This window comes from Leucoraja erinacea, chromosome 22, assembly GCF_028641065.1.
Source record: "Leucoraja erinacea ecotype New England chromosome 22, Leri_hhj_1, whole genome shotgun sequence".
Classification (NCBI taxonomy): domain Eukaryota; kingdom Metazoa; phylum Chordata; class Chondrichthyes; order Rajiformes; family Rajidae; genus Leucoraja; species Leucoraja erinaceus.
In genome coordinates, this window is record NC_073398.1 from 29,051,246 (window position 1) to 29,072,445 (window position 21,200).

At 42.8% G+C, this 21,200-nt stretch overlaps 1 protein-coding gene across 1 annotated transcript; it reads left to right on the top strand.

Annotated features, from left to right (window-relative positions):
• The first annotated feature begins 1,612 nt into the window (after window positions 1-1,612).
• LOC129707911 (carboxypeptidase A1-like) lies at window positions 1,613-20,270 on the top strand. Its single transcript, XM_055653370.1, has 11 exons — window positions 1,613-1,766; window positions 2,985-3,066; window positions 5,883-6,017; window positions 6,150-6,248; window positions 9,020-9,121; window positions 9,798-9,899; window positions 10,862-10,972; window positions 13,570-13,660; window positions 17,440-17,639; window positions 18,590-18,674; window positions 19,964-20,270. Exons 1-11 carry the CDS (start codon window positions 1,702-1,704, stop codon window positions 20,149-20,151), a joined length of 1,260 nt encoding a protein of 419 aa, XP_055509345.1. The 5' UTR covers window positions 1,613-1,701; the 3' UTR covers window positions 20,152-20,270.
• The last annotated feature ends 930 nt before the right edge of the window (window positions 20,271-21,200 follow it).

The window sequence follows — 21,200 nt, forward strand, 5'->3', positions numbered from 1 at the left end:
AAAGACACCACACAACAGTAAATTGATACAGTAAAGTTAGTCCCTGGTGAGATAGGAGTTTACAGTCCCTATGGCCTCTGGGAAGAAACTCCGTCTGATCCTCTCCGTTTTCACAGCATGGCAACGGAGGCGTTAGCCTGACCGTAGCAGCTGGAACAGTCCGTTGCTGGGGTGGAAGGGGTCTCCCATGATCTTGTTGGCTCTGGAATTGCACCTTCTGATGGTTAGTTCCTGCAGGGGGGCGAGTGTAGTTCCCATAGTGCGTTTGGCCGAACGGACTACTCTCTGCAGAGCCTTCTTGTCCTAGCCAGAGCAGTTCCCAATCCAAATTGTGATGTTTCCGGACAAGATGCTTTCCACAGCCACTCAGTAAACTCTGAATTTCCTCAATTGCCTGAGGTGGTAAAGGCGCTGCCTTGCCTAACTCACCAGTGCTGCGGCGTGTGATGTCCATGTCAGATCCTCTGACATGTGGACTCCCAGGTATTTAAAGCAGCTCACCCTATCCACAGTATCCCCATTTATCTTCAATGGTGGGTGCGTCCTCGGATGTTGTGCCCTCCTAAAGTCCACGATCAGCTCCTTAGTTTTTTTGACATTCAAGAGGAGGCAGTTGTCCTTACATCAGAGTGCCAGATCAGGCACCTCCTCCCGTTGGGCCTTCTCATCGTTATCAGAGATTAGGCCCACCACCACAGTGTCATCAGCAAACTTGATTATACAGTTGGAGCTGAACCTAGCCACACAGTCATGTGTGTACAGGGAGTACAGTAGGGGCTGAGGACGCAAGCAACCCTGGGGCGATCCTGTGGTGAGGGTGAGGGACTTCGATGTATTTCCTCCCATCTTGACTATCTGGGGCCCGGCGGTGAGAAAGTCCAGCTCCCAGGCACACAGGGGAGTGTTGAGCCCCGATTCCAGCAGTTTCTCAGCAAGTTTGGTGGGGACTATCGTGTTGAAGGCTGAACTGAAGTCTATGAACAGCATCCACACATAGCCCCCCCTTCTGGCTGTCAAGGTGAGTGAGAGCAGTGTGCAGAACCTGGGAGACCACATCGTCCGTGCAATGAGAGGAGGACTGAAATGAAGACAATGAGAGGAAGACTGAAATACAGGGATAAATGAAATGGGGGAAATTTGTGAGAGAGAAATAGAGTGAATACTGAGAAAGGAAAACGAGAAAAGGGCGGAGATGAGTGAATTATCAAGTGGGAAAACTTGACTGCATCGCGCAGTGAGCGGGCGAATGCAAGTTGAGGCTAGGATAGAAACATAGTGTCAGGGAGATGTCCCAGGCTGGCCACAGTCATGGGTCGAGGTACCTAACAAGTTAAATGGCGCAGTTTTAAATTCTCAAAACATATTGAAATATACCAACATAACCTTGGACAACATCTTATCAGCCAGAAGCACTGTGAATTCCTGGGAATGAGAATATGCTGGTGGGGAGAAGAAAATACATGTGGGATAATAACATGTTTAACCAGGTGTTGTGTCCTCACCAACTCGTACTGATGAAACCTAGTGGAGCTCAATATATTGTGGGAACTACACAGCAGGGAGATCAAACTCACACAAGGTTCAGAGCAGTCCATTTATCTTCAATAATAATGTCAGCCAGATTAGATTACACCAGGGAAGAGATTGTTTATAAGCAGGCCAGTGAAAGGTGGTCCTTTAGCTCGACATATCCTCTTGAATATGAGAGCCCTGTTGGTCCTCAGTGCCGTTCTCCTAGCTGTTTATAGCAAGAAGACATTCATTGGGTGAGTGCTGTTTTTGTAGAGCATGTGAATCCAGTCAAAGCATGAAGATATCCAGTCTGCCCTCCAACATGCCGTGAAGGAACTGGCACCTCGTTGCATGATTATCCGTGCACTCACTGTGGGTTTAGGCCCTTTACTAATAGCTTTCTGGTAACCTGCAAGGTTCATCCCCACCATGTCTACCAGCCCCATGTTAGGGTGAATTTGATTAATGGCTACAGAGACAAAAGAGAAAGATCCAAATTCTTCTCCAGAGAATTGATTCCATTCTAAAACTTGCCGGTGATTCACGCAAGACCCTCTGACCAAATTCACCTGACCTTTCCCCACAACACCCACCCACCACCACAGTGTGAAGCCATATCCCACCCCAATGGTAGCTGGTTGCACCTACATTAGACTTAGACACAGTGCATTGATTAACTGAGAGAGAGGGAACATGAAGTCTGAGGTGATTTACAAATTTAACTTAAGTCTTTTCCTTTGTAATGTTGATGGTGTTAGACAGTGAGAGATTCCATCTTGTACACTAGAATTGGTATTGTTTTTGTTTGTGGGGGGGTGGGGTAGGAGAGAGGTACTCATTGATGGGGTAAAGTGTGTATGTATTATTTTACACCCAGTATTTAGTAATGATGTCTTGGAAAACTTGGTGATGATGCGTTCTTAGAATAGGAATTACAATGCCTTGTCTGCATACCGTAATGCCCCTGTCCCACTTAGGAAACCTGAACAGAAACCTCTGGAGACTTTGCGCCCCACCCAAGGTTTCCGGGCGGTTCCCGGAGGTTTTTGTCAGTCTCCCTACCTGCTTCCACTACCTGCAACCTCCGGCAACCACCTGCAGCCTCCGGGAACCGCACGGAAACCTTGGGTGGGGCGCAAAGTCTCCAGAGGTTTCCGTTCAGGTTTCCTAAGTGGAACAGGGGCATTACTATGAATATATAAAGAAGAACATGAAATAGAAGAGGTGATTGTTCACCTGCCAAGTTAAAGTTTATCGTTCTAAAATGAGGAATGGGAGCAAGAAGTCAGTTCACTGTGTACTAACTAAGTGCTGAATGTTCTCTTTGCCTCATTGAGGCAGATCAGTCATGTAATTCTGCCAATACTGACTACAAGTAATATTGCATTTTTTCAGCCACTTGACAAAAATGGTCTCTTAAGTGGAGCAATACAGGTTTTCAATTGTTATTTTCCATTTTTAACCTTTCACAGTGACCAGGTTCTTCGGATCACTGTTAGGGATGAGGCACAGCTCAACCTGGTGAGATCCCTTCAGGAAGAAGAGCATCTGAATGTAAGTTAACATGCACGAATAGAAATACATTACATTATTGTTAATTATGTAAATTTAAACTAAAACATTAGAGTTTGCTTTTTCAGCTAAATCGGGAACAAGACATTGATTTGTTTCACTTCTCTAGTTCTGACAAAAATATTTTTTTTTTCTCTCTACAGAATGCTGTTTGAACTGTTGAATAATTCCAGAAGTTTGTGTATTTATTTCAGATTTCCACACCTGCAGGATTTTATTTTTCACTAACTTGTTTCCATTTTCTTTCAACCTCATTTATATGGAGAGAATGTTTGCACTACTGGTAGAGTCTAGGATCAGAGGGCACAGCCTCAGAATAAAAGGACGTACCTTTAGAAAGGAGACAAAGTCGAAATTCTTTACAGAGGGTCGTAAATCTGTGGAATTTATTGGCACAGAAGGATGTGGAGGCCAAGACAATGGATATTTTTAAGGTGGAGATTGATAGGTTTTTGATTAGTAAGGGTGTCAAGGGTTATGGGGAGAAGGCAGGAGACTGGGGCTTGAGAGGGAAATATAGATCAGCTATGATTGAATGGCAGAGTCGACTTGACGGGCCGAATGGCCTTATTCTGTTCAAACAACTTATGACTTGTTCTGTCATCTTTGATGCTTTATTCTCAGCAAAACAAAACCACTTTACAGGTCAGGTCAGGTTAGTAAATAAAGATTACAAATAAGATGGTACAGTCTACCACCTCCTCCCTCCTAACATTAAGTACTGGAATAATGGTGATTCAGTTGAACTGTTGGGATAAAAGATTCCTGAAAACTTCCTTTTGTTTTTTCAAGGTTGAAGTTTCAAGGTCTTTTATTGTCACGTGTACCAATTAAGGTACAGTGATATTCCATTTACCATACTGCCACACTAAAAAAAAGCAACAAGACACAAAACTACACAAACGTTAACATAATCATCCACCACAGCAGTTTCCCAACGTTCCTCACTGTGATGGAATGCAATAAAGTCCAATCTTCTTCCCGTTTTATTCTCCCACGGTCGGGGCAGTCCAACCATCTGCGGTCGGGGATCAAGCCGCCATGTTGGGCCCATCGAAGCTCCCGCGTCGGGGCGATAGAAGCTCCTGCGACTTGGAGCTCCCGAAGTCGGTCTCTAACCGAGCTCCACGATGTTAAAGTCTGAAGACTCCTGTGCTTGGAGCTGCGAGATCGATCTCCGATAGGAACCGCGAGCTCCATGGTGTTAAGTCCTGCAGGTTCCCGCGGTTGGAGCTCCCGTAGTCGGTCCCCAGCAGAGGCCGCCAGCTCCAAGATGTTAGGCCGCAGTGTGGACGGAGATAAGATACGGAGAAAAAAAATTGCATCTCCGCCGAGGTAAGAGATTTTAAAAAGTTCCCCCCCCCCCACACACATAAACAAGCTAAAGAACACTAAAACATACATTTAACACACTCTATAAATAACAAAGAAGGAATGGATGAGACAGACTGTTAGCGAGGCAGCCATTGCTGGCGCCACTCGGCTTTTCCAGAGTATTCTGGACCTTCTACAAATAATACAACACCATTATAATCAGAGATTTAGTCTCATTCATCTCATAATTTTCTGCAAAATTTTGCTCTTATCTATTATATTGACTTCCACTGGAGATAATCTGCCTTCTTTATTTTATCCAATCCCTCATAATCTTGACAAGGTTTACCTATCTCTGCTGTCACATGTTGCCATTCTAGTTATAGGAACCTTGTGTCTCAAAGTCTCCCTCCATAACTTTCCCCTCTCAACTATGATACAAGCATCAACCTACACGATACATTTTCCATCACCTTGACTGCTCCTCCCATAGTGAATATCTCAAAATGCAGCCAAAGGAAGATGAAACTAGGCTTTATAATTCCATTACCAACATCAGGGCTTCCTGAGATGTTTTACAAACAATGGAGTAAGGTCTCGACCCGAAATGTCACCCATTCCTTCTATCCAGAGGTGCTGTCTGTCCCGCTGAGTTATTCCAGCATTTTGTGGCTATCTTCGGTGTAAACCAGCATCTGCAGTTCCTTCCTGCACGATGGAGTATTATTACTGTGTTGTCACTGTAGGAATGTAGAAAGTGTAGCAAGCAACATGCCCACAGCAATTAGATAATCATCACAAGTTCTGTTTAATTATTGTCCATCAAGCCATAAATATTTGCCTGGAGTAATTTTTATCAGAGAGGGAGATGTGGACTTGGTTTAATTTCCTACTCAAAGAACACTTCCAACAACAAAGATAGACACAAAATGCTGAGTAACTCAGTGGGACAGGCAGCATCTGTGGAGAGAAGGAATGGGTGATGTTTCAGGTCGAGTCCCTTCTTCAGTCTGGAGTCAGAGGAAAGGGAAATGAGAGATATAGACGGTGTTGTAAAGAGATATAGAACAAATGAAAGATATGCAAAACAGTAACGACGATAAAGGAAACTGGCCATTGTTAACTATTTGCTAGGTGGGAACAAGAAGCTGGTACGACTTGGGCAGGCAAGGAATGGAGAGCGAGGGAATGCCGGGGTTACTTGAAGTTAGAGAAACCAACCAAGAACTTAGGACTACAAGGGATCTGTCAGCCTGGATTGCACAATGCCTTGTACGAGTTTATACATTTTATGAATTTTTAACTTGGTTTCAATGGACGGGCCAGTGGGAAATCCAGCTGCGATTCAATGTGCTGCATTTATTGATTTGTATATTCAGTGCTCAAGATACAAAAAACAAACATTCCATCATTGACTGACCTTTATTTTTGCTTCTGCTAGGAGTCCACACCCAAGTCAATAACTGCAAGCTTCTCATTATTAGGTCGATTTCTGGAAAGAATCCAACAGCCCTTCACTGCCTATTGACATCCACGTCCCGAGAGAAAATAGCCAATCAGTGAAAGTTTTCCTGGAGCTCCATGGCATTGATTACTCTATCTTGGTTGAAGATCTCCAGGTATTGTCTGTCATTCACCTGTTGCCTATAATGAATTGTGCCTCATATTTATCGTCCTGATCTGCCACAGACTCTGCCATTGCTGGTTAATATTAGTATGAAATTGCTAATGATCTGCTGTTGACTTTTCAGGCACGATTGGATGACGAGCACAAGGAAATGTTGTTGTCTCGGCATAAGGAGCGTAGCAGCCGCATGTTCAACTATGCTGCTTATCATACGTTGGAGGAGGTAAAGTCAAACACCAAATCAAAAAAACAAAATATTCCAGTTAACAAAATAGTGACGATTTTTAAAAATCATCTCACTCCTGGATGACATAGAAGAACGATGCATGTGCGCATAATGCCCCAAAGGAAAGGCGCTGGTTTCAATTTTGCGCGTGTGATAGACTGACTTCATTGACCTCCTCTCCAAAACACTCACATCTGCACTCTTCACATCTGCATTAGTCAATGTCAACCACGGGTGTTCAAGGGACTTGAAGCTTTCATTAATTCTTTATCCTGAGATCACACACTCATATGTTTTTTACTCAGTTACAATGGATGGCCCGATGATGAATTCTGCTGAGAATCAAGGCTCCACATTTAGTTGTATGCAAATTTAGGCTTTAGTCTGAAAATCTTGTTGCGGCCATGTGGTCAATCGTAGAAACTTAGAAAATAGGTGCAGGAGTAGAGGCCATTCGTCCCTTCGAGCCTGCACCGCCATTCAATATGATCATGGTTGATCATCCAACTCAGTATCCTGTACCTGCCTTCTCTCCATACCCCCCGATCCCTTTACCCACAAGGGCCACATCTAACTCCCTCTTAAATATAGCCAATGAACTGGCCTCAACTACCTTCTGTGGCCGAGAATTCCAGAGATTCACCACTCTCTGTGTGAAAAATGTTTTTCTCATCTCGGTCCTAAAAGATTTCCCCCTTATCCTTAAACTGTGACCCCTTGTTCTGGACTTCCCCAACGTCGGGAACAATCTTCCTGCATCTAGCCTGTCCAACCCTTTAAGAATCATTAGTCAGGGGACCAGAACCGACCTCTAAACCAAAATAGTGAACCTCTTCCAGCTACTTTTACGCGTAGAGGGAAGTTCTTATATGGAGTGAGCTGTCAAGGGAAGTAGTCGATGTAGGTACAATGACATAATAATTTTGGACAGATACATGGAGAAGAAAGGTTTAGTGGGATATGTGTCAAATGCAAGTACATGGGACTAGCTCAAACAGGCAACTTGATCAGCATGGATGAGTTCGGCTGAAGAGCCTGTTTCCTTGCTATATAACTTGACTCTACTTTCCAGCTTCTCAGTGGTTGATTTCAGAGATGCACTAATCTCCATTTTCTTGACTGGGCAAATAGTCAAAGCGTCATCGAGTTGTGCATCACGATACAGGACCATGGTCCTGGACCCATGATACAGGACCCAACTTGTCCATGCTGAGCAAGTTGCCTATCTTTGATAATCCCACTTGCTTTCATTTGGCCCATATCCCTCAAAACATTTTTTATTCACATAACTATCTAAATATGTTTTAAATATTGTAATTGTACGTGCCTCTGGCTTGTTGCTTCTAAGGTCCCCTTTAAGTCTTTCCCCTCTCGCCTTAAATGTATGCCCACTAGTTTTAGACTTGCCTACCCTGGGAAAATGACTGTGATCATTCAACTTACAGTATATGTGTCCCTTGTGATTTTATCTACCTCTGTAAGATCACTCCACAGCCTCCTATGCTCCAGGGAAAACATACCAGACTCTCCTAACGACTCATGCACGCCATCGATCCAGCTTAATGACATCCTTCCTGTAGCTAGGCATCCAGAACTACACACAATACCCCAAGTACAGTCTCACCAAGGTCTTATACAGTTGTAATATGACGTCTCAGGTGTTGTTCTCAATGCCTTGACCAATGAAGACCAATGTGCCAAATGCCTTCTTCACCAGTGCCGCTACTTTCAGAGAATCATATCTGTTCTGGGATTTCTCTTTGCTCGTACATTCTCCAGGGCCATGTTGTTTACCATGTAAGTCCTGCCCTGATTCAACTTACAAAAGAGCAACACTTTGTGCTTGCCTAATTTAAATTCCACCGGCCATTCCTTGACCCCCTTTCCCAGGTGATTTCAACTCTCTTCTAATCTTAGGTAACATTTTTCACTGACCATTATACCACCAATCTTGATATCATTTGAAAATTTACCAACCATGTCAAATCCATTCTCATCTAACTAGTTAATAGAGATGGCAAATTACGGTTGACCCAGGGTGAATCGATACAGCACACCACTGGTCACAGACCTCCAATCTGAAAAAGCAAAGTGTTCACTATCACCCTCTGTCTCCTACTATTGCCAATATTGTTTCCAATTGGCTAGCATTCTCTGGATCCCATATGATCTAATGTTACAGACCAGTCTACCATACAGGGTCTTGTCAAAGACCTTGATAATGTCCAGACAGCCATGCCCTCATAATCCTCTTGGTCGCCTCTGCATAAAACTCAATTAAATTTGTGAAATGTGATTCCCTGTGTACAAAGCCATGCTGTCTATCCCTAATCAGTCCTGGTAAATAAATAAAGACACAACATGGGCCACCCCCCAGTCTTACAGTACTTAACCCGTGGGTAAAGATGATGCTAATATCTCTGCCAAGGCCCCCATCTTCCCCCAATGTCTTAGGATACACTTGGTCAGACCACAAGGATTTATTCACCTTCCCACACTTCAAGGCCACTGGCAACTCCCGTTTTGAAATGTGGGTAGGTTTCAAGGCATCACTATTCTCTTCCTTGAATTCCCCAGTTTCCACGACCTTCTCTCTAGTAAACGCAGCTGAAAAAAAATTAACTCAGGCCTCGCCCATCCCCATAGATGACCACATTGATCCTTAAGGACGTATTCTCTACACAGTTACCCCTTTGGATGATCGAGGGAGACAACTCATTGGTTTAAACACAAAGTGAACTTACTAATGCGTATTATCTCTTCCCCAGATCTATGCGTGGATGGACACATTTGTGACTTCAAACCCAGGTCTTGTCAGCAAGATGCAGATTGGAACTACATTTGAAAACCGGCCAATCTACGTCCTCAGGGTTAGTATCAACTGGTGCTGACTCACCCCTGAATCTTGTGACAGTTCAACAGAACCCTCACCTCATCTGACAAACAAATATGATTAAAACTCACATAAAGTTGCCACGGTGATGAAAATAAAGTTTCCATAGCATGCTCTCTGAGCTGCCTGAAGCCAGTAATGAACTGAAGTGTCCGAATCAGGCTTCAAATTAGACTTTGAGGACTTCCAAAGTACTCTGGAAGCACCCAATCTGATTTTGGATTAAGACATCTATCCACCATTCTGAAATGACCATCTTAAACATATGGTCAATTTAACAAAATATTGGAAGCCACAGTAACCGTCCTGCTCATTTTGTACTTTGTTTGATATCAGTATTAAAAGTGACTTTCTGCCTATTAGTTCTCAATCCATATCAGTATTTTCCTCACAACATATGCTCAGACCTTGTTGACTAACTTTCTGCGTCAAAAACCTTTTCAAATGACACAACAACCATTGGTTGGACCTCATTTGTTCAGCTGGTCAGGGCATCAAAGAACTCCAGTAGATTATTCACTTGTTCTTGAATTGTGCATCGCTCCCAGCCAAAGGACGGACACACTGACGTATACTAATACTGCCTGTTTAAAACAAAAGCAGTCATCGTTAGCTATTCTTTGTGACATTGCCACTCCCCTGTCTTCCCACAGTTCAGTACTGGTGGCATCAACCGGCCTGCTATCTGGATGAATTCTGGAATCCATGCTCGCGAATGGATCACTCCAGCGACTTCTCTCTGGTTTGCCAACAAGGTATGGTGTAGACGAATGTGATTGCAAGAATAATTGTATGGCCTCCGTTTGTGCAACAAGACACTCTCCCTTGCCATTGTTTTACTTCTGTACAAAGTAAATACCCATAGTGAGGAAGGGATGGAAGCAAAATGGGACCTAAGATCTATACGCCATCACTCATGTAACTCCAAGAGTACCTAAGAAAGACACAAATTGCTGGAGTAACTCGGCAGGTCAGACAGCATCTCTGGAGTAACATGGATAAGTGACGTTTCAGGTCGCGACCATTCTTCAGAACTCGGCGGGCCACAAGGGGTCCAGAACAAGGGGTCACAGTTTAAGGATAAGAGGAAAGTCTTTTAGGACCGAGATGAGAAGAACATTTTTCACACAGAGAGTGGTGAATCTCTGGAATTCTCTGCCACAGAAGGTAGTTGAGGCCGGTTCGTTGGCTATATTTAAGAGGGAGTTAGATGTGGCCCTTGTGGCTAAAGGGATCAGGGGGTATGGAGAGAAGGCAGGTACAGGATACTGAGTTGGATGATCAGCCATGATCATATTGAATGGCGGTGCAGGCTCGAAGGGCCGAATGGCCCACTCCTGCACCTATTTTCTATGTTTCTAAAAGAGGAGCAGCATAGAGCATGGCCAGTAATAGGTGAACAAGGTGAGGGGGTTATTTGATAGGCTGAGTTTACAGTTTTAAGCGTGGTCTTATAGAGCTAAAACAGGTATGGAAGATAGTGTTGTTCACTCTACTGGAAAATGCCTGTGTAGAAATCAGATGCAGTGATTCAACTTCACAGCTGAATAACCTCCTGACATTCACAACAACAGGTACTGTGATTATGAGTGGCCAAAGAATAATGCCAGCCAGAGGATAGTGCAGTAAGTGAGGGATGGGGTGAATTTAGAAGGAACTCCAGCTAGGGAAAGATCCGAACACTTAACAACAGTATTTGATTGTGTCTTTTATGAAGGTTGCCAGTGAGTATGGCAGTGATGCCACTATAACTTCACTCCTAAATACAATGGACCTCTACCTGGAGATTGTTACAAACCCTGATGGCTTCCATTTCACCCACACTTCTGTAAGTACAATAAACAAGAAAGCAAACTCTGTGATGCAGATTCTGTAAAACAGATAAAATGGCGGAAAAGTGGGAACTTAAGATGTTGGCCCTTCAACAAAGAAAAACCCTATTGACATTCAAACTCTTGAGAGCAATGATGTTGGAGCTTTGTAACAGAATATTGTTTTGTTCTTGTACACTCCTCCCTGTCTGTCTGCTGTCTCAGGCAGAACCAAAGTGTTGTAATGTTGCACTCAATACAGTGTAGAGCTTTCAATCCCATAATCTCTCCATCCTGAAGATCACATACATTCACTTCCTTGACATTGTCTGTTTCAGACTCTCCTTCAGTCACTGAACTCTATTGGGCAACTCCAACCCCCATTTTCAGCCTCTCTAGAGATGCAGAATGTTATAAATCAAATGTGGTCAACCACTAATTCTTGCCTCCATTATCACCTGTTCTCCAACACCTCGGGTTGAAGTTATCTTCCCCCAGTTAAAATCCCCAAATCTCATCTCTCTGCTCTTCTGTGCATTCCATCTCATGCCGATAGCCACCTGGACCTCACAGTCTGCAAATTCATTCCTGAACTCATCTAATTTACCATTTCCACCTCCTTTCTGCAATGTATTCATTCCTTTAGTCACTCCACATAATATCTGTCGCTCTGCTCCGCATAACATGCGCCCCTGTCACACCATTGACTTCAACACTGTTGCACAACTACCAAACTCTTTGTTAAAGGTCATGGTATTTTGTAGTACAAGGACTGTAAGATGAGCCAAATGGAGAAAGGTTTTTCCCTACTTTATTCCAGCAATGCCTTGCTACCTCATCAATGTGTGATCAAGATAGTTTAATTTAGAAATGCAGCATGGAAACGGGCCTGTCAACTCCTCACCAAACATTAATCACCTGTTCACAGTACAGGTGCACAACCTTTTATCCGAAAGCCTTGGGACCAGACACTTTTCGTAATTCGGAATTTTTCGGCTTTAGGAATGGAAGATTTTTAGCGTAGATTTTAACGGCTGGCTCAGTGGTAGAGTGCTCGACTCATATCCGCAAGGTCGCGAGTTTGCGCCTCGATTCCGGCAGTTACTCGATCGCGAGTTTGAGTCTTCAATGTCGGTTTTTCTTGCAGAATAGGAGAGAATAGGGAGGGTTAGGCTGGGATCATTCTCTGCGAGGTGATCTTAGTGCGGGAGACAAGTATAGGAGAGGTGTACTGACTGTGTGGGCAGAACTTTGGAAGTGATTGCCCACCATTCTCAAAAGCCGCTGTGTCTCCCTGTCCCTGGGATAGCAGGGGGCGATTAAACAGCACAATACCCCCCTCCCCCTCCAACTCCAGGTGTACCTTGCACACCATCAGCTTCTGCCCCTACGGGGAGCGTGTTCCTCTGGAGTTGGAGCGGGGCTGGGTTGGAGTTGCTGATCTGGGATCTCCGTGCTTGCAGTGGGCCTGGGGGTCGGTGTCCCGATGAGGGGGCGCAGCTCGGGCTGTGGGCGAACTGCCACTTGTCCCCGTAGCGGCCCATCGGGGAGCGGCTTCTGGTGGTCCTGACGTCTCCGGCCAGTTTGCAGTTTTCCTCTGGAGTTGGAACGGGGCTGGGCTGCTGCTGGCTGTGGGTCTCTGGGATCTCCGTGCTTGCAGTGGGCCTGGGGGCCGGTGTCCCGTTGGTCCTGACATCTCCGGTGACTGGCACTGACCTGCTGGCATCGCCGACGTGAAGACAGTGCAAAGCCCTCGCGCCGGTGCAATGGGCGGGGAGCTGGAGAGGGGAGGGAAGGGGTCACACACATGGCCGGGAAGCAGAGGGGTGTAGGTGGGGTGAAACAGAAGGGAGCGACAATCTGCTGCTGCCTGCACGCTGAGTTAAAAAGTTCCCACTCAAGACTCACGATACACTGCGTATCGTGAGTCTACCGTGGGAACTTTTTAACTCAGCGGGCAGACAGCAGCATATTGTCAATTATTAACCCTCCCGCGCAATATACCCTCACCTTCTCTTTTATGGATGGGGATTTAGTTCCCCTTTCTTCGAGGACCGACCGGAGGTTCTGCTGTCACCTCTGCGGGCCGCCCTCGGTGAACGTCTTCAAGGACCGAAAAAAAATATCCATATTCGGAGCTTTTCGTTATTTGGAATTTCGGATAAAAGGTTGTGCACCTGTAGTTCTAATTTACCCCAATTTATTATCAATTGTCTACACACTTGGGGCAATTTACAAAGACCAATTTCCCTCCACTAACACTCTACTCTACCTAGCGGAGCTGGTCCTCACACTCAACAACTTCTCGTTGACTCCTTCCCACTTCAAGTCCGAGGAGGAAAACATTGTAAGGGGAAAATAGTTTCTGAAATTTTATAGATAATGATGGGAAGATGGAATTCATTTATATTTTAGAAACTGTTCAGGAAGGAACTGCAGCTGCTGGAAAATCAAAGGTAGACAAAATTGCTGGGGAAACTCAGCAGGTATGGCAGCATCTATGGAGCGAAGGAAATAGGCAACGTTTCAGGCCAAAACCCTTCTTCAGACTGCTATTTTAGATTCAGACTATTTTAGAAACTGATCCTCTAAATATAATAATACTTTTTAACAGAACCGTATGTGGCGTAAGACCAGATCAAGGCATTCTGGTGAACAATGTATTGGAGTCGACCCAAATAGGAACTTTGATGCCAATTTTGGAGGTAAGATTACATTGAATAACCCGATGTAGAATTTATATTATGAATCAACAACTCCAGGACAGTCCACATTTGATGTTTCCAGATTTCATAGAAACATAGAAAATAGGTGCAGGAGTAGGCCATTTGGCCCTTCGAGCCTGCACTGCCGTTCAATATGATCCTGGCTGATCATCCAACTCAGTATCCTGTACCTGCCATCTCTCCATAAGATCCCTTTAGCCACAAGGGCCACATCTAACCCCCTCTTAAATATAGCCAATGAACTGGCCTCAACTACATTCTGTGGCAGAGATTTCCAGAGATTCACCACTCTCTGTGTGAATAGTTTTTTCTCATCTCGGTCCTAAAAGATTTCCCCCTTATCCTTAAACTGTAACCCCTTGTTCTGGACTTCCCCAACATCGGGAACAATCTTCCTGTATTTAGCCTGTCCAACCCCTTAAGAATTTTGTAATAAGAATTTTCTATATGATCCCCCCTCAATCTTCTAAATTCTAGCGAGTACAAGCCAAGTCTATACAGTCTTTCTTCATCTGAAAGTCCTGACATCCCAGGAATCAGTCTGGTGAACCTTCTATGTACTCCCTCTATGGCAAAAATGTCTTTCCTCAGATTAGGAGACCAAAACTGTACACAATACTCCAGGTGTGGTCTCATCAAGACCCTGTACAACTGCAGTAGAACCTCCCTGCTCCTATACTCAAATCCTTTTGCATCTTTCATTGCATCTATATTACATTTGCAGCTGTTCAGCTGTATAATGAGTAACAAGCAGACTTTTTGTGGTTATTTCATGGTGCACAGATCAAGGCTAGTGAGTGCAAGGATCCAGTTCCTGTCCAGCCTTGATCCCGTGTACAAAACAAGCAGTTATTCTCCTTAACATAGACAAGCTAAGCCAAAGCTCATTGTTCACAGCCAAGTGATTTACATACTGGAATAATTATTTCCAAAATCTAATCAATAGGTTTCAATGATTTATTTGAAATGTATTAATACCTGGGAGTGCAATTAATTTGTGATCTAACGACAGTGTTCAGATTAAACTTGAATATTATTGAGGTATTTAAATTAACTATGAATGAGCAAAAGATTTAAGAGCAGAACAGATTGAATAACTCATTATCAACTTATGAACCCAACACAACTCTCCATTATACAGCACCATTTGCAGAGGTCAGCACCTGGTCGCTATCATGCTTTGATGAAGGAACCTCTAACTCTCTCCTGCCACAAAACGAGTGAGTTGCCAGGTGGGACAGACATTGTTCCGGCAGCTGATGGATGTTGTGACCTAAGAGAATCGCCCAAGCTGTAAAGTTAATGTCAGCAATGACCTTTGGCAGATAAAGTCAGCACTGGTCCATTTGCGATTGCTGGTCTTCAACATTATTTGCCTAAGGGCCTGTCCCACTTAGGCGACTTTTTAGGTGAGTGCAGGAGACTCTGCGCTCGCCACTTGGTCGTCACATGTTCGCTGGTGATCTCAGGTGAGTCTCCTTCATGGTCGCGAGGAGTTCCCGCATTCTGGGAACCAATTGCGGCTTCAGTATGGTCGCAGCAAATTTTTCAACATGTTGAAACGTTTTCTGCGACCAAAAATTGGTCACCATGGAGAAAATCGATACTTTTGTAGTCGTAGGTGCAGTGGTAGTGGGGTTGCCATGTCGTTGTGGGTAGTCGAGGCAGCCGGAACTAGTATTAGTTCATCTCCTTTGCTGACCGGGCATTTTCATTGGATCAAAAATGTAAGCACGAGTTTTCAGAGCCAAGGAAAACCGACCGGTAATGTTATTTGCCCGCTAAACTTCACAGCTGTGTATCTCTGGCATTAAAAGTGGTTTTTTAAAGGACTTACCGTACACTGTGCTAGCCGTCTTTAACCTTCCTGTTCATCGCGGTGTGTGTCTGTATCACCTTGGCTTTGCACCGTGTGAATTTCAGACAGTGCTCCCCCGTTTTCCCTGGGCCCTGCCTTTGCAGTGTGGTTGTGTTTGTGTCTGTGCCGTGTCTGTGTCCGTGTCCGTGTCAGTGATTCAGTCCATTGAAAAATCACCTATGTGGGACAAGCCCTGAGCCCTTTGCCTAAATATTTCATTGTTCTTGAAAACTGAAATTGCAGCATGTTTATGTCTGGAATTTTCAGTTTCACATTCCTTAACATATCCATTCCCCTTTAAATAAAAAAGGGCAAGAAAATCACAACTAAAACTGGGGATTCATGGAGAGGACTGGCCATTCTTGCCATACAGAGTACAGAGAAGGTTCACCAGACTGATTCCTGGGATGTCACGACTTTCATATGAAGATAGGCTGGATAAACTCAGCTTGTACTCACTAGAATTTAGAAGATTGAGGGGGGATCTTATAGAAACTTACAAAATTCTTAAGGGGTTGGACAGGCTAGATGCAGGAAGATTGTTCCCGATGTTGGGGAAGTCCAGAGCAAGGGGTCACAGTTTAAGGATAAAGGGGAAATCTTTTAGGACTGAGATGAGAAAAAACATTTTTTACACAGATAGTGGTGAATCTCTGGAATTCTCTGCCACAGAATGTAGTTGAAGCCAGTTCATTGGCTATATTTAAGAGGGAGTTAGATGTGGCCCTTGTGGCTAAAGGGATCAGGGGGTATGGAGAGAAGGCAGGTAGAGGATACTGAGTTGGATGATCAGCCATGATCATATTGAATGGCGGTGCAGGCTCGAAGGGCCGAGTGGCCTACTCCTGCACCTATTTTCTATGTTTCAGTCCAAAGGGGTTAGGATTGAGAATGTATCCTTACACCAGTCCAATCAAGCCATGCAGAAGTATTGAACACCTGTCCCTTTACCTCATTCCTTCTCTCCATCCAAAACACAAACACTCCTTCAAGGCAAAGTAATGATTTACATGCACTTCCTCCAACTTCATTTACTGTGTTCAGTATTGTATCGTATTTCTTTTAACTTTGAAGAAAACAAATCCAGAGTGGGTAATGGGTTTGCAGAATACTTCAGTCTACATGGAGGCCCTGAGCTTCAGGTCACCAATCACTTTAATTCTCCACCCTGCTCCCACCATTACTTCTGTCTTTGCCCACTTACACAGTTCCAACAAACAAAAATATAAGATTAAGGAATGGCATTTCAACCACTGACAAAGCACATCATAACTCCAGGATTCAAGAAAGAGTCTGCAGATTCTACCTGAGCTATTGGGTATTTCATTCATTCTCTTTTAGTTCAGATTTCCAGCCATGTTCTGTATCTTATAGTTCCAGTATCGTCTATTTCCCCCCTGCTCATTTATTTCCTTCCATTAACACCACCTTCAGACACATCAGCTGCAATTAACAAGAGTTCACTATCCCTCTCAGCCAGCACTACCATCATTTGCCTTGTTCAGTTTTTTTCTTGGTTTCCCGTCACAGATGCTCACATTTTTTCTTCATCACTTCCAATTTTTTACATTTTAAACAACATTTAAAAGGCATTTGGACAGGTACATGGATAGGAAAGGTTGAGGGACATGGGCCAGGTGGGACTAATGTGGATGGGACATTTTGATCAGCATGGGCAAGTCGGGCGGAATGACCTGTTTCCACACTGATGGCTATCTCTATAACTAACTAAACCTTGTGAAAGAAAATCCATTTGAAATGTGAACTGTATCTCTCTTCACAGACACTATCCAACTTGCTGAGTATTGCCAGTGATTTTCTGCTTTTAATTCAGATTTCATGCATCAGCCATATTTTGTTGCTTTTTTACAAAGGCTTCAATGTTCATTTAAATTAACAGGACCCGGAGCCAGCGGCTTTTCTTGCGCATCCACGTACTATGGACCTTATGCCAATTCTGAGAAAGAGGTCAAAGCCATTGTTGACTTTGTCAAAAGCCATGGAAATTTCAAAGTCTTCATTGATGTTCACAGCTATTCCCAGCTCTTACTTTTCCCTTATGGTTACACCAAAACTGTCCCAAAGGACTATGATGAGCTGGTAAGTCACAGTTTGTTCTACAGCAATCCACCTCTTGGCACAGGTTCCAATATCAGCTTACGATCTATTGGCACTTTTGTTGTTCATTAATATAATTTCTTATGTCTTAGTTCAAGGATGTTGACATTGCTACTGTTCTCATTTTCTATACAGGCAATATGTTGTCTCTTTATAGGAAAATAGATATTAAATTACATCTAAAATAAGGTGCTGATGAAATTTTGGAACACATAACCGATAGAGGAGTATTCTATATCTGATTCCTAAGAAAGTTTGTGATAAACATACAAATTAATGATTAATTATGGCAGGACAGAGTTGTGGAATGAAATGAAATGCTTGATTGGAATTCAATGTAAAATGGAGGAAACATTTTTACGGTTATCATTTGGATCGGAATAATTGACAAGCATCACGGCCAATGTGCAGCAAATACACTTCTGTGTAGTTAAGGGAGAGTAAACAAAACATGGATTAGAGGTTAAGTAAAACAAAGATCCATTAGAAAAAGGGGTCAAGACCTCTAGCGGTTCAATATGTATTGAGCAATACTGTCATTCTAATAATCAAAGGATAGCTTTATTTACAAGGTCACTAAAACCTAGAGATTAGAGAACATTCGGAGAAAAATATTTCCAATCAGCCAACCACAGGAATTCCATAATTTTCATTGACAGGCTATGGATAAAATAAAAATAAAAAACTATATATGATTTCATAATTTAATATGTAGTAAAGGTTGTCTTGCATTCTTTGCAAAAGAGAGTTCATTTATATTATTGTGGGTACAAGGTAGGGGCAAGTTAATTGGAACCTATTTACCCAAAGAGAAGATTTGCAGAGATTATTCTGGGATTATTCTGTATTAACACTTTTTACCTGCTCTTAAAAATGTCTTCATTTGCATGTATATTTGATTAAACAGAAAAAAACCCCATTTGTTTCTGCAGTTAAATCTTAGCAAGAAATCCATAACTTCATTGGCATCATTGTATGGCACCAAGTATAGATATGGACCCATTATTACAACAATCTGTAAGTATATATCCACAGGGATGAACAAATGCAATCAAATTAAAAAGGATTTGTATCTGTTACAACCTTTACCTAAAGTGGCCAAAACAATAGTTTGTAAACTTCCATGTTCCTGCAGAACTGGGCAAGTAACTTGGTACGAAGCTTGATAGACATGTGCAGAAGATATATTAGGATAATAGATTTGGACCAAGTCCTCAACCAGATTGATGATAGAAATTGTTTCTTCTTGGGCACATTATATTAAAATAATTTTTAAAGAATCCAACATTCTCAAATGTATAAAGTCCTAAATATGAAATAGCATTCCCATCTTTTCTTATGTTACATTTCTAATGACATGGAGGAAGGCCATTCGGTCTATCAAGTCCATGCTAGCTGCCAGAGAAATTCCACGTCACCCAATATTCTCTGTAACCTATTCTGTCTACATGGCCATCAATTCTATCCTGATGTTCCAGCCACCTACCTATTTAGGGATCATTTTCACCAATTAACAATATGAATGACAAAAAGATAGCGAATAAGTTATAAATATAATGACAAAGGGCAAATTCAAGATTATGTAAAAACGAAAGATAAGATCAGAATGTGTCTTGATAATAAATCATGTTGGCATGATATTAAGAAATTGGAATAAAAGTATTAGATGTGCAACAATTCTTGGAATAACCAACTAGACACGGGTCAAAGGATAGCTTTATTTACAAAGCCACTAAAACCTAGAGATTAGAGAACATTCAGAGAAAAATCTTCCCAATCAGCCAACCACAAGAATTCCATAATTTCCATTGACAGGCCATTCCATTTCCATTGTCAAAGATGCGTTGCTTCCCTCGCCATAAATCAGGTCAAATCTATTGTCCTAACCACACGCACAGTGAGGTACAGGTACAATAAAACTCTTGCAAGCACACACTCAGATAACACCCAAAACTATAATGTATACAGAAATTACACAGAAATCCTACAAGACAGTGGAAAGAAAAAGACTGCAGTGTAAAAGACATTTGTGCAAAAGGCAATTAGAAAGAGATGGTCCCTCGTGTTCTGTTATTGAGGTAGGATTAGGGTTGTGAAGGGACCTTTTTCTGAAACTGATAGTTGTAGGAAAGTAGCTGTACCCCAAGCTTGCTATAAACTGCAAAGGTTTGATTATTTAAATGTTTAACACAACATCAAGGATAAATCTGGCCATGGCAATTGTAATGCTAACCAACACAGACATGGTACTTCATGGTAAACAGATCATGTGACAGTTAAATGTAAGTACTTTGTTTCCCCATTAGATCAATCCAGCGGTTCCTCTATTGACTGGGCTTATGACTACGGCATCAAGTATTCTTTCTGCTTTGAACTGCGTGACACAGGTCGTCATGGTTTCATTTTACCAGCCGATCAGATTATTCCAACAGCCGAAGAAACCTATCTGGCACTGATTGACATTTTCAATCATGCCAGCCAACACCCCTATTAAAATAAATGTTAAATATTGCACCAGTTCCACTCCTAGGATCTTAAGCATCAGAACTAATTTTGAATTGTTCTTTTGAATAAAACATGCAGAATGTGATTGCTTTTATGGTTATTCTTTGCTCTGAATCTCACACAGTAAACAATTGTGAAACACGGAGCAAAACTTTATTCTGTCGATCTTGCAAGATCAACATTTGTTTCCTTTTAGCCTTGTCCAATTTTTCTACATGCAGTGAAGCCACGGTATACAAGCATGGTAACACGCTAAAGATGTTTGTGATGCCTCTGGAATCTTATGCCCCTGTCCCACTTAGGAAACCTGAATGGAAACCTCTGGAAACCCAAGGTTTCCGTGTGGTTCCCGGAGGTTGCAGGTGGTTGCAGGTTGCAGGTAGTGGAAGCAGGTAGGGAGACTGACAAAAACCTCCAGGAACCGCACGGAAACCTTGGGTGGGGCGCAAAAGGGGAATGCATTTCGTTGTCTCTGTACTGTACACTGACAATGACAATTAAAATTGAATCTGAATCTGAAAGTCTCCAGAGGTTTCCGTTCAGGTTTCCTAAGTGGGACAGGGGCATAACTTTGTGTGCAGCATGGTCTTTTTAGCCTAATTGCCGTGCGTATCAGAGAAAGCATGAAATAACAAAGTGGCAAATTAAACTCTGGAGAGAGACTTTTGTTTTCATGACATAGGTCTAATTTTATGCTGATACAGATAACTGATGGTGTAAATAATGGAAAAAAAGTATCATACTATTGTTGGCTTCTTTGTGGAAGTAACACTTTCACATTCAGTCCCCAAATCTTTTTAATTTTTGGCATGAAAGGAATCAGTAAGTCTCAGCTCAGCACCCACAATAATCCAAGATTAGCAACTTCAGGTAATTACAGGTCCTTTTCAATCTCTTCGACAGACAAGAACAGCTGATTTTATGGTTTCCGATAGGAGGAAATAGCATTTCAGCATCAATCCTATCAATCAGTCTCAGAAACTATCCATTATATTAAATGGGATCATCTCATTTGTCAGAATACTAGTGTGTTTCGCT

Coding starts and splice junctions, on each gene's coding strand:
- LOC129707911 (XM_055653370.1), top strand. CDS start 1,702: ATGAGAGCCCTGTTGGTCCTCAGTGCCGTTCTCCTAGCTGTTTATAGC. Junction 3,067..5,882: donor AGGAAGAAGAGCATCTGAAT/GTAAGTTAACAT, acceptor TCTCATTATTAG/GTCGATTTCTGGAAAGAATC. Junction 9,900..10,861: donor CTCTCTGGTTTGCCAACAAG/GTATGGTGTAGA, acceptor TCTTTTATGAAG/GTTGCCAGTGAGTATGGCAG.